Source organism: Ptychodera flava, chromosome 14 (assembly GCF_041260155.1).
Source record: "Ptychodera flava strain L36383 chromosome 14, AS_Pfla_20210202, whole genome shotgun sequence".
Lineage (NCBI taxonomy): Eukaryota > Metazoa > Hemichordata > Enteropneusta > Ptychoderidae > Ptychodera > Ptychodera flava.
Genome location: NC_091941.1, coordinates 7,670,486 through 7,683,236, shown reverse-complemented (window position 1 = coordinate 7,683,236; position 12,751 = coordinate 7,670,486). Strand labels below are relative to the sequence as shown.

The window sequence follows — 12,751 nt, the reverse complement described above, 5'->3', positions numbered from 1 at the left end:
TCTCTCTCTCTCTCTCTCTCTCTCTCTCCCTTTCCCTTTCCCCCTCTCTCTAAGTTTACAGATGTCCTTGAGAGAAATTACAGTGCTGTGCTAAAAGCAGAGCGCCAGAGTGTTATAAATAATAACGCAAATTACTTCAATTGAAAAGTTAGTTATTTTTCACAAATTAACTTGAATATTTTGGCAAACCTAAATAACACACTTTAAATGGTGATGATTTGAAAGTTTACTTCGCAAAAAAAGGAGCGTAAAACAGGCCAACAGTGAAACTGTTCAATATACAGGCGTTAAAAAGTTACAACATGGCTTTTCAATTGGAATGCAGTGGTCGATACGAAAGCTACAATATTGTATATGCATGTTGGAGAATCTATCCCCGCGTGCACACATGTCGATCTGAACATGAACACGATGAAAAGCTAACACCGCTCCATTTAGAATCCCAGTGGACGCGCGAGTGAGACTCCATAGTCTCGAGTGCGGCTCTCACAAATCTCCCAGCACAGTGTCAAAACCCCGTTGTAAAGAGAAAAAGCGCTAGCGGACTCGCTTTGTTGTGTGTGTACTGACTCCACTTCAAACATTTTCAGAGGACTTGTGAACATCCCAGGGCGGACTTGAAAACACGTATACGTTCGTGTCGTAACTTTCCGAGCCGATAAATAAACGATGGCTTCAGCGAAAAGAAACAGTCGGAATGCCCTGAGGGCGAGGCTAAAAACATTGCAAGAAACCAAAGGGGAAAAAGTTATCAAAAGTTAGCCTATCACTTTAACATTAGATAGTCAGTGATCTCTCTTACCGTTTTGCAGAAGTCGAATTTGGTTTTCTCTCAAAAACAACCACATAGAAATATATCACGTGACAAAATGTAAGCGTAGTCCAGATGAGAGTACTCGGGGGGGGGGGGGGGGGGGGGGGAGCGGCGTTCAGCAAAATTTATAAATCAATCTAGTTGAGGCACATTAGAAGAAATAGTTTGTATGGATAATAACGACAATAGCGCCAACAAGCAAACAGATTAACCAAATTGTTTAAACTTTCAGACGTTTCCTTGGTCAGGTCAAGTTCTCTATGCTAAGTACAAATTACTACAAATAAAAAGTAATGTTAATGTCCATAACTAAAGTTACACGTGTTACTTCGATCGTGACGATCTGATGATCTCTGTATATATATATATATATATATATATATATATATATATATATATATATATATATATATATATATATATATATATATATATATGCACACACACAATGCATTTTCAAATAAAAAGGGCACACAGACACCAAATGTACATTTAAACATGCACACACGCCTGTAATGAAATCAAGTCGTAATGAAGACTTTACATAAAGCAAATTGCGTTGACTCATAATAACACAGGCCAGTCCACGCTTTGGTGCCAAACACAATGCGTGTAAAAACCAAAATCGATTATAGTTTCACAAAATGATAACTTCATCATTAAAGGTAAATATTTTGAAAAAGCGGGGGGTTCGCGGCATTACTTGTGCGAGATCGGGCCTTTGGACTGAAGGAGAATGTGTAGGGGTTAATGCTCACTTTCATCGGATTGTGAAAAAAACAAATTCTCGGAGACGACATTTGATTTGATCACGCCTGAGAAGGAACGCACTGAAGTAGCATTATTTATTTAGAGGCTTCATCAACTTGATCCCGGCTCTTAAGAATAGATCGCTGTTCAAAATAATAAAGTTTGCCGTAATATTATTTGTAAAATCTACTGTGGTGTCACGATTGTTATGAAATTTACAATGTGATATTAAATCTCGCGCGCGCGTAATGTCTCCAAGACGCGCGTATCGGCAGCTGTACTCAGCCATGACGTACATTTTTTTCGTCACGAAGGACAAGCTTAAGCTGTGAAAAAAAACGTACATGTACTCGCAAGCGAGCACTCGGCGATGCAAAAAGGAGTGTGTTTACAAGTCATGCGCGAACAGCAACTCATCGCCCTGTCCTTTCGCAGCGGAGATTGAAACAAATCTAGCGAAGCGTGTAAACCCTTCCCGCGCATCCTTTTTGTTCGCTTGACAAGAAAATTGAAAGCTTTATGGAGCGGAAAAATAGCCCTGGCTGATTACAACATGGTTTGTGCAACCAACTCATCGGGATAGATGCAAATCAGAGAGTGCTGTGGGATCAGTGACGATTGGATTACTTTGGTGTTACGACTTGTAACTACTAGAAAGCGTTTCTTTCCAACGAACGATTCGGATTTACACTTTCGCTGCAGCAGCCATTCCCATATCAAATGAGACAGAGAGCAACAGAGATCATAATATCAGCCTGTTCAGCTTTTACTCATCATCTTAAGTGAAACTTCACCTTGATCTTGAACGTTGACTGTCTGATCATAATCTGTTGTGACGAAATGCCAAAAATGTTCTACTTGTCAATACAACCGGTGAAACGTCAATACGTCACTGATGTTTGACCAGATGATGATGTTTCCTGCTCAAGGATCTCAGATACATGCGGCAATGGCTCTTGTAACATTCATGTTCGAATCTGTGGTTTACGAGAGAGAGAGAGAGAGAGAGAGAGAGAGAGAGAGAGAGAGAGAGAGAGAGAGAGAGAGAGAGAGAGAAGAGAGGAGAGAGAGAGAGAGAGAGAGAGAGAGAGAGAGATGAATAAATAAATGCAACAAATAAATAATATGAGATCATCTTAAACTAATAAAATTTAAGAAATTGCAGGATTTAAATTATTTATCACGTGCCATGGCACACGCTCGGTCACGCCTTTTGTGAGAGTTCGCGTGGCGGCTTCTGCTTAAGCTTTCTGCAATCTCAGTCACAATAACATGTACAGGTATCTGGAAATTTCAGTGATCACTTGTCGTACTATCAAAATGCATAAAATGATGCAGTTATTAATGACCAGTGAAATAAACCAAATTCCAAACCGCAAAAGGGCAAAACGTAAAATGGGAAAACTTCTCCGTTATCCAACAAAATTATGAAACCGAAATTGCGTCAGCTGTGACATTGAGGGGATAATGTGCTGTGTCGGAAAACGACATCCAGTACTCAGAATGGGAATTCTTGTCATTAGTGTCCTGATTCTCGTCTCTATGACATATGAGGAAATTTTCGATTTCATCACCATATCGTTGAAGTCTGTCGAGCAGTCCGTCGGTTTGCCATGACTAACAGGCATTCGGCGATTATTTATTTTTGTAAGAAAGTCCTGGGCAACCCTGATAAGTATTATAATATTATGATGAAAATAGCCGTTAGTGAAACAATTGTAAACTAACACCAGAAGATTGTATCATATACACCTTAACATAATTAACTTACATGTTGTCAGAAGAATTTACAAAGCTTGTGTTGTCATTCAAAATCTACTGACATTTGCTCTCCGAAGATTTCAATTTTCTACCGAATAATCTCCGACGTAAAAATGATAATTTTCATCCACTGTTACAGTTTTCTTTGTCCATTGCCCGTCATTAATCTCTTCACACTTTCTGCGAGGTTTACCGGTGAATGTATAATTCTTGTACATGACCTCGACTTTAGACAATTTACGTGTTTAGCCAGGCATGCGCATTGGAATTGATAAAAATGTGAATAAAAGTGATTGATAATACCCATGAGTTAATTATTTCATAGGATTGACGAGGGTCGTGTTTATGTTATTAAAATAGTAAAGTTAAAATTTTGTTTTGCTATCAGGTTAAATAATCTCAACAGATTAACAACAGACAACACTATGTAATTGCTGCCTGCTTGAAAACGATATTGTACTGTAGAAATCGCATCACGTGACGCGTATGACGCCCGACATCAGTTTACCTGACTTTTATAGAATATCGTATTAATTCAAAGTAAATTAAATAATTATGTGAGAAAAGCCACAGTGGAACATGATGAGACTGACTGTCACTTTGTACCATAATGTGTGTTAAAATAAAATTTGCTGTTTTGGGTGAAAGGGACGTCACTGAAAATGGCACCAACGATGGGTAGCCGGTGTTTACTGAACTATTCCCTGCACAATAACTTCAATTAAACAGGTGGACTAAGAAACGCGACAACCTGCCCAGCGGCGTTTCATAAACGATGAAAATAACGGTTGACTTAGAAAACCAGTCAGATTCTTAATTCACTAACAAAAAGAAGACTTGGGAGATCGGATCTTCGTAAAGTCAAAGGTCAGTTTTCTGTTTCAGTTCTGTATCTCGATAATGTTTCGTGTCTCCAAAAGGTTTGTCTGCGGCTAGCAAGACTATCGTTTGCAACGAAGCAAATATAATATGATATAAAGTGCCCATGCTTTCGTTTAGAGAGTGTTTTGGGATAAATTTAAATTATCATTGACAAGACTGGTCAATCACGTTTTAAACTTATTTTCACAGACGCGGGTTGTTAAGCAGCTTAACATCAAAACACAATGATTAACTTGATAAAACGTTCGATGGGAAACAAATGACTAACACCATGACCATTGTCAATGTCAACAGAGACTCATGTTAGAACCAGGGATGAAAACTGTCCCCTTCGATATTATTTACGAGAAACAATTACACGCCTTAAGACTGTTAGTCTGCACAACAACAGGTTTACCCATCGCCTAAAATACCCCCATCCCCGTTTTCTCTTTTCCTTTCAAAGGTCTCTCTACTCAGGTATTTCTGTTTTATGTCCATGTTTCCGTAACATGCACGAAGTCAGTATGTACGAGCATAGCTGCAGACTGTAATAGATTTGTATAGAAATGGGCTGCCTCTGAATATCAACGTTTTTTTAAAACATAAATTTGCTTTGAAAACTGAGAAAGGTGACCTATTTCACGTTGCACTGAAAGGCACAGCTGTCCAAAATTTTCATACTTTACAGTACATAATGCGCATCAACTACTCCACCAGTGCAAATTCCGGTTCCTCCTTAAATCCTTTAAGAGAGTTAGACTGCCTGCTCGGCTGCAGTGGTTAAATCCACCTAGCTATACTGTTCAGTTAAATGCAAACGTTCAGTATTTGACAACTTCCTAAACATTTCAACATTTATCAATTTATGTCGGACACCTGACATCATTCGGAAGTGTTAGAAACGATATTTCTGAAAATTACACGACAAGCACAGTCAAATATCACAAAGAATTGCTGATTTTTTTGTCTTTATTGACCTGCCTAGGGATACCCAGTGACATAACATTTGGCCTGGTGAGAATGTGAACATGCTTTGTTGTTTATCTTTCACGGATTTAACATGATTTCCTTTCGAGACAGACTGAGCATGCATACTTGTGTTTTACAACAATTCCATGTTATTTCCAGTTTTGAGCTAAAATCTTGACAATATTTGCAACGCAGCGTTTGACCTCAATATTTAGTTGCTCGTCCCTAAATCAACACCACTGTCCCCACGCATTCAAACGGAGAGAATTGAGAAAAAGTGACAATTTTGACAAGAAGACGAAATACGATCTTATACAACGCAGATTTTCAAGAAATTATCGTTTGTGGTAGGTTTCGAACTAAGATACCCAAAACATTGATTACTAGATTTTTTTGACATCATGACATAAAGCTTTCGTATTAGACTATTGTAAATGTGCAGTGCTGGTGGAGAGGACATCATTAGCACAATCAGTGATAATTGCGTGTCATTAACTGAATTAGCGTTTCGATGTGTTAATTACATACAGTGAACCCATGCCGTTTATGATTTCCCCTTTTGTTTAATATCAGATCTCGGGGGACTCCTTACTCGACATTGGATTTTGGACAAGACTCATCTATTCATGATGAAAATATTGACAAGTGTTTTGTTTTGCAGTCAACCGTACACGGGGCGATTGACGGCAGAAGAAAATGGTCGAGTGCGACAGAGCAACCTCACGTGAATCAGGATCTAGGAAGCAGGTGGTTCAATGCAAATATACTGAGGAGATACCTACAAACAAACTTGTCGTTGTTGGTGTACAATTAAAGGACCAGTAGCTGTACATGTAACTTGATTATTTGTTTCGCTATTTTCGTTATTAATGGCAACTGCTGTTCCTTATTTTACCCCCAAAAGCTTTTTTAGATACACATTATTCAGTTTGTCAACTCAGCCTATACATGTGTAGACTACATACTTAATTGTTGACAAGAGAATTGTATTCCGGACCAGAATGCACTCATGTTTACACAATAGACGCTGTGTTGACAAGCTGTAGTTGGTGCTTCAACATGTTTGAAGGAGTAGAACAAGAGCCTGCAATTAACCTACAAAACAAGTACAATGAAATAATCGCCAAAATTTACAGCTATGGCTCCTTTAAAATTTGAAAAGGAAAAGGAAAATACAAAACTATGTCTCTTTCCTTTCCGCGAACATTACGTGTTATAATTCACGACATTTTTTGCATATTTTGAAGAAATCTAGAAGAGATTTTACCAAGATTTTTTCTGTTTTTCTCGGAGTCTCCGTCGAGCACAATGTACCCGGCTGACCTACCTTCTAATGTTCGGCATGTGTTACAAGAAAACTCTTAAAGTTTTGCTTAACTGACAAATACTCAAACACATGATACAAGCCATTGTGAAAATTGGAAGTACACAATCGTTCACTGCAGTAACCAAGTTTGACTCATTAACATCTGGTGTAATCTCTTGGCAATGCATGAAAGGGGAGGGGGTAAGAGAAACGAACAGAAAGACGAGAGATGTTGAGATAAAGCTAAAGGAGGCAGGGGTAGGGGGCAAATTGGAGGGGGCCTGCTTGTGTGACAGTGATTGGGGCGACAAGTGGGAAGACCAAGAAAGACTGAGATGAAAGAAAGAGGAATCCCATGTTGTTCCACCTAAACAAACATTTCATAGTATGGAGTAACGCGACAGCATTATCAGAACTGTTTGGTTTAGTTAAACAAGTGCTTAATTGTTTGATATATTCTCGACATTTTATACTCAACCAATCAACCATGCTAATTTTATGCGAAGCGGTTTTTGTCCTTGTAACAACCGTAATTAAGACCACTTCAACAAATTACACCAATTATTCGAAAGATTGCTTCTGTAATCAGAGTTCATATTGAAAACAGACAAAACATGTCACTCAGAATGAAGGAGATGTTATATTTGCTCGTTGATGGCTGCAGCAAGCCAACTTTGGTAAGACTGGGATATTTGAGGCACCTGCTTCGATTCACTTCAGACAAGTCAAACACTGGAGGGCGCTCAGAGCAACGTTTTCTGAAACATGGCCATGACATGTTAAAACTTATACTACCAGTATTACAGTAAACCTTTCATTGTTTCTTTCTTTTTTCGATCAAAAGGCAGATATTTCATGGGCCTACTACATCGGTTTTTAATCACTCTTTGTACTTCAATTCTCTTGTATCTTATTTGTCATAAAGTGGACATGTCTACCATCACGCTTTTAAAATAAAAACGTTTCGAAAAACACACACAAACAGGAAGGGCAGGCTACACATTCAGGTCTTGTTTCCAGTATTGATTCTGTGCGCAAAATTCTTCGATTAGCCTCGCAAAATGTCGCTTTTGCAAGACTTTTCAAAATGTCGTCGATATGATGCTTGTTGTTAGGTAAGATGTCAACAGTCTGTGATATAGTGGCCTCTCTCTTAAAACAATGGCATTATGGGTGCTGGTGACGTTTTTAACCATGAAGGTTTCGATGAGAGTAGTTAGTTAGGCAAAGGCTGTGATCACACTTTGAATTAGTTTGCCATTTAATCTGTCAATGTTCCAATATGGCATATTAATAAATACACTCAGTCCATTGTATCATATACTACAGACTGAGATTATTTATTAATGTATCATCTGTAGTCTTGTAGTATACGGATAATGACAAACAAAGTCAGTTCACATAAACGGTACATGCCCCATCCAGCCTCTTGGGTTCTATAAAACATAAATCTATTTTGTTTTAAAATTATCTAATGTCAATTGATGAAAATGTATTTGATGTGAGGAGGTTTATCACGCCGTCTACTGTCTACATCTACTAACTACTATTATCAAAAGAATTCTAATGATCGATGGCAGTGTGTTTTCTTCTGTTATCTGTAATCTTGAGTCTTTTCTACGAAGAAAGACGTTTATTCTTTTTGATCTCATTCCTTCTAGGGTAATGTAAGCTCAGGTCTTTTAAAATGGTTCGAATGTATACTTTGAAGTTTCCTGAACGTCATGAGGATGTCAGAATGCTCCAACTAAGAGCAGAAATATTATCCTCCATTGGATGTGTATAAAAATTGTTATCAACAATCTTGGAGGTAGTGGCACATTACAAACGGTAAATATTACATGATCCGGTAAAGCAAAGTCGATCCAATAAATGCAAGAGCTCAATTATTGAAGTGATGAGTTGAACGTAGAAGTCCCTACTCAAATTTATGGTATCATGTAAACAAATAATATAATTTACAACTGTTTTCCCTACGTAAGAAACCGATAAAAAATATAATTGAGAGGGGAATTCCTGCCATTTAAGACGACATCACAGAATTATTCGGTTACTCAATCAGACTCTCCCATGTTTTATCGCTCTTGTATCTACGTATGCTTTGATTTTGGAAAGTGGTCAATCCGTCGACATCATAAGAGCGCCACCAAGTAGAAATTGTAGTTTCTGTCGTTGGCGGCGATTTACATCAACATTCCCCAAAACGCCTCATTTGTCATGCACATGTAAGAATTTGAATGAAATGAGAAACAACAACTTCAAGTAAACAGTAATTCATAACTCTGTTTATTTGTCAGTATCCACGCATTGTGCAAAGGAAACTTCAATAACTGACTTACATGATGCAGTCTAAGACTTGCTTAAATTTTCCATCGCTGTAGCCCGAAGAGTTGGGCCTCACTCCCGAATTAAGTATACCTTTGAGAGTTCGAACTACAAAGCACAAGCTTTACAATCTTCCGTTAAATGGGGGTAGAAGGCTACATTTTTGCCAACTTCCTTAGTCAAAAACTACATTATCTACAAGGTTATAGGTTGAGGTACTTAATTAGGGTCACGGTCAAAAGTTGTGCCAGAGTGAAAAACAAGGAGTCAAAAGTCCACATTTTATTGATTTTCTTGAGCAAAACTCTGCATGAGGCGACATTTAAAAGGGGGGTAAGTCAGTGGTAACTATGGGTATATCCTTCCTATGTAGTGGCCCGGGGACATTCAGGCGGTGTTTAAGTGAGATTGCTCATCAAGGTACAAACCAGCTGAGAATCATGATATAACAATCATAAAATAAGTATTTTTTGCAACGTTGAAAAGTTCTCCGCGGCGACGTATCCAGATATTTATTAATTTGCAAATACACCGATGAAAATCTGCTCTATCCTAGAAATGGCGATTGTGAAAAATACGCTATACCATACGTAACTCATTTATATAGTGTTTGTATACAATTTTGTAGTGGCGATATGGGCATAACACTTACATCTTTATAAGATTATTTACTCAGGATGAGATGCATCAACCAGAGCCATTAAAATAATTACGTATTCGGTGGAAGATTATGAACGGAAATGGGCAAAAAGGGAAGGTGCAAAGCTGGACATTGTCAGAATGGAACAAACCTGTAAGGAGTTTATTATGCCATCGCGTCGGCCAACTAACTTATATGTTAGTTCAACAGAAAACTCGTTTCTGTATTTAAAAACCTTAAAGCTCCTCAGTGTTTGAATAACTTCGGCGAACTGTCATAGTTTCTTCTTAAAAAGTTGCTAATAACACTGTACGCAGAGATATTACTCGTGCTTAATTAATGAACTTGGTATCCCAATGCTTCTCGTTTTTCCCCTCACGGAGAATCTATATTCAGTAAAAGTAGAATTTGGGTCAGTCGCAAAGTCTTTCATCTCATCAACACAATAGACCAGGGTCACCTGCCCAGTCTGTATTAGATACCAACACAGACCAAAACCATCTTAAGCACTATTGTGACGTCATCTTTGTTATTGACCTCAAGGTGTCACGTTGAAAATGAGTCTGAAGGTCAGTGATAGGCGTATTGGAAGGCCATATTTGATCAGAACACGACATCTGGGTGCAGTAGAAAACTAAAAATCATTGTTATAAAGGAGGCAAAAAAGGTGAGAATTTATCATATATGCCTTTTCAACTTTGATAATATTGCAGTGTACAAGAAATAGATGCCGTTAAGAAACAGATATCGGTTGTTTTTAGAAACAAAAATTCACTGTTTCTTGCAACAGTTTGGAGTAGTTATTCACTCCATGCACTTGTCAACGCAATGGGCGCGACTCTTTGTACAAAGATGAAACAAATAACAGTCGAAATCGCTGTGCTTAAATTTGGAAGGAAAAAACAATATAATACAGGTGTGGGTAAATTATGAGAATATAATCGATATTATTCATTACAGAACTAATGTTCAAGTTCGACATTGTACTGTTAAAGCCTGCCATACACGAGAGAAATTAGCTTGGCAAAATTTCATTCGAGGTTGTTTGCTCAGCTAGTTTACTCCCGTGTGCGGCCGATTTTCGTGAGTTTTTTCCTTATTCTACGGTACACTGACAGAGTAATTTTCATGCTCCTTTTCAGGTGAAGTGTGTCTTTCATTGGTCGTAGCAATGATATCAATCCTAAGACTAAGATTCAAGAAACTGTTGAGGGGTCGGCGAGTTGTCGTGACAGCTTCCTCGCTCTTCTTGTTTCTCTTGCTGTCAATCCTGTCGAAGTCCGGTAAAATTGATGTGAGTAAGAACGTCATCATCATATGCTCCAAACTGACATCAATTCTGTACAATAACCACACATTTAGACAAATTAATGTCACCGGAGAGAACCTGAACTCTGTGAATCCGGGCTCATCCCTGCCCTTTGACCTGAGAAGGACGTTGAGTGAGACTCGCATCATTTACAACCGCGTCGACAAGAGTGGTAGCCGTAGTCTCATGAACGCTTACAAACAACTTTGCACCGTGAATGGTTTCTCTGGCAATTCAAGCAGGATTTTCTTGAAACGAACTTTAACGCTAAGCGAACAGAGGGACCTGGTCGCAGAGATCCAGTCTTTGAAGCCGCCGTTCATTTTTGATCGGCATGTATATTACATCGACTTCAGCACCTTTGGGGTAAGAGCGCCCTCATGGATCAATCTGATAAGGGAGCCTGTTCCACATCTCGCTTCCAGGTATTATTATAAGCGGTTTGGCGACAAACTTGAACCAGGTCCCCGAATGGGATTCAACGGCACCATAGAAGAATTCAACCAATCTTTTGAGGATTGTGTTTTGTTAAACAAACATGAATGTTCTGTAGAAGGTGGATTTATAATCATTCCATATTTTTGTGGCCACGAACCTGCCTGTCACGTGCCAAGTCGTTGGGCACTCGAAAGAGCTAAAAGAAATGTGATAGTAAAATATGCATTTGTCGGCATTCTGGAAGATTTCGACAGTACCTTGCTCGTTCTCGAGAAAATATTCCCACAGTTTTTCACGGGTCTTCACCTAGTGTACAAGCAAGTCAAAGACAACGCTATCATGTACAAGTCTTCAAATAAGATAGAAACCCACTCAAATGCCAAGGCCGTAATGAAAACGCGCCTGAGTCTTGAATATGAATTCTATGAGTTTGTCAGAGACCGACTGGAAATGATCAAAAAACAGTTGAACATCTCTTTGTTGGATAACAGTCTGTAAGGGACTGGTCAGTTTCTTCAGCCTGGGGGGGGGCGATGGATTCATGGGGGGTCACCCTGTTTTTGACTTTGGTGATAGGGGGGTCACCATGTTTTTGAAATACCCAATAGGGTGGTCAGTGTGTTTTTGAATTTTGACACAGGCTCATCATTGCCTAAAATGCTAGTGTCAGCCACAAGTTTCATCATTCAGTTGTATTTTTCGGCGCGCCCTTCGGGCGCGCAACTTTAATAATCAGTCATATTTTTCAGCACGCCCAACTTTAACATATCAAGCATACACATCAGAGATATCTGTATGTTCAATATTTTTCAGCGTGCTCTTCAAGCTCCTATCAGACATTTTTCAGCATGCCCTTCAGGTGCATGCTTTAATATACAAGGCATATATATCAGAGAGATCAGGATGTTTCATATTTTTCGGCACGCCCATCGGGCGCCATACTTTAAAAAATCAAAGACATCTTGATGTTTGCAAAGTGAAAGTGTACATTATGAAATCTGCATTTCATATGAAAAGGATGACAAATTCCTGATACTTTTCTGTTCTCTCTATGAGAATTCAGTATGAGAAAGCAACATGCACAAATATTTCACAATATATATTTGATACAGTGACTTATGTTAGAGATAGAAAAATGCCTTCTCAGTGATGCAATTATTTTCCTTTGTGTCACAGGTTTTCTGTAGAAAGATGCTTTTTTATGAACAAAATAACAGTTAAAAAAGGCAGTTTTTGTCATTATTAGCTGTGCTTTTATGGTTTCAATGTTACAAGAAAAGGTCCTCTCAGACACTGTACATATCAGATTTGGCTAAAAGAGCTCTCTCCGGGCTCCTCAGGAGATTTAATTGGATGGTTGGCAAGTCTTAACATCCATCAAAGTTTTTGATTCACTGCTTTTTCCTCTTTGATATTTATGATTGACATCCATTTCTGTACAACAGTTCAGGACATCTGGTTAAGCATAGAAAGTGTGAAATACATTCACAGCTCATTCAAAATGTACTGTATTCAAACTTTAAGATTGACACTTTGAAATTCCTATCTTACAACTGACATGTTAACAATTTCATT

At 38.5% G+C, this 12,751-nt stretch overlaps 1 protein-coding gene across 1 annotated transcript; it reads left to right on the top strand.

The window, feature by feature from the left end:
• Window positions 1-10,600: 10,600 nt before the first annotated feature.
• LOC139150580 (uronyl 2-sulfotransferase-like) lies at window positions 10,601-11,674 on the top strand. The gene has a single exon (XM_070723017.1). The coding sequence runs from the start codon at window positions 10,601-10,603 to the stop codon at window positions 11,672-11,674; it is 1,074 nt and encodes a 357-aa protein (XP_070579118.1).
• The last annotated feature ends 1,077 nt before the right edge of the window (window positions 11,675-12,751 follow it).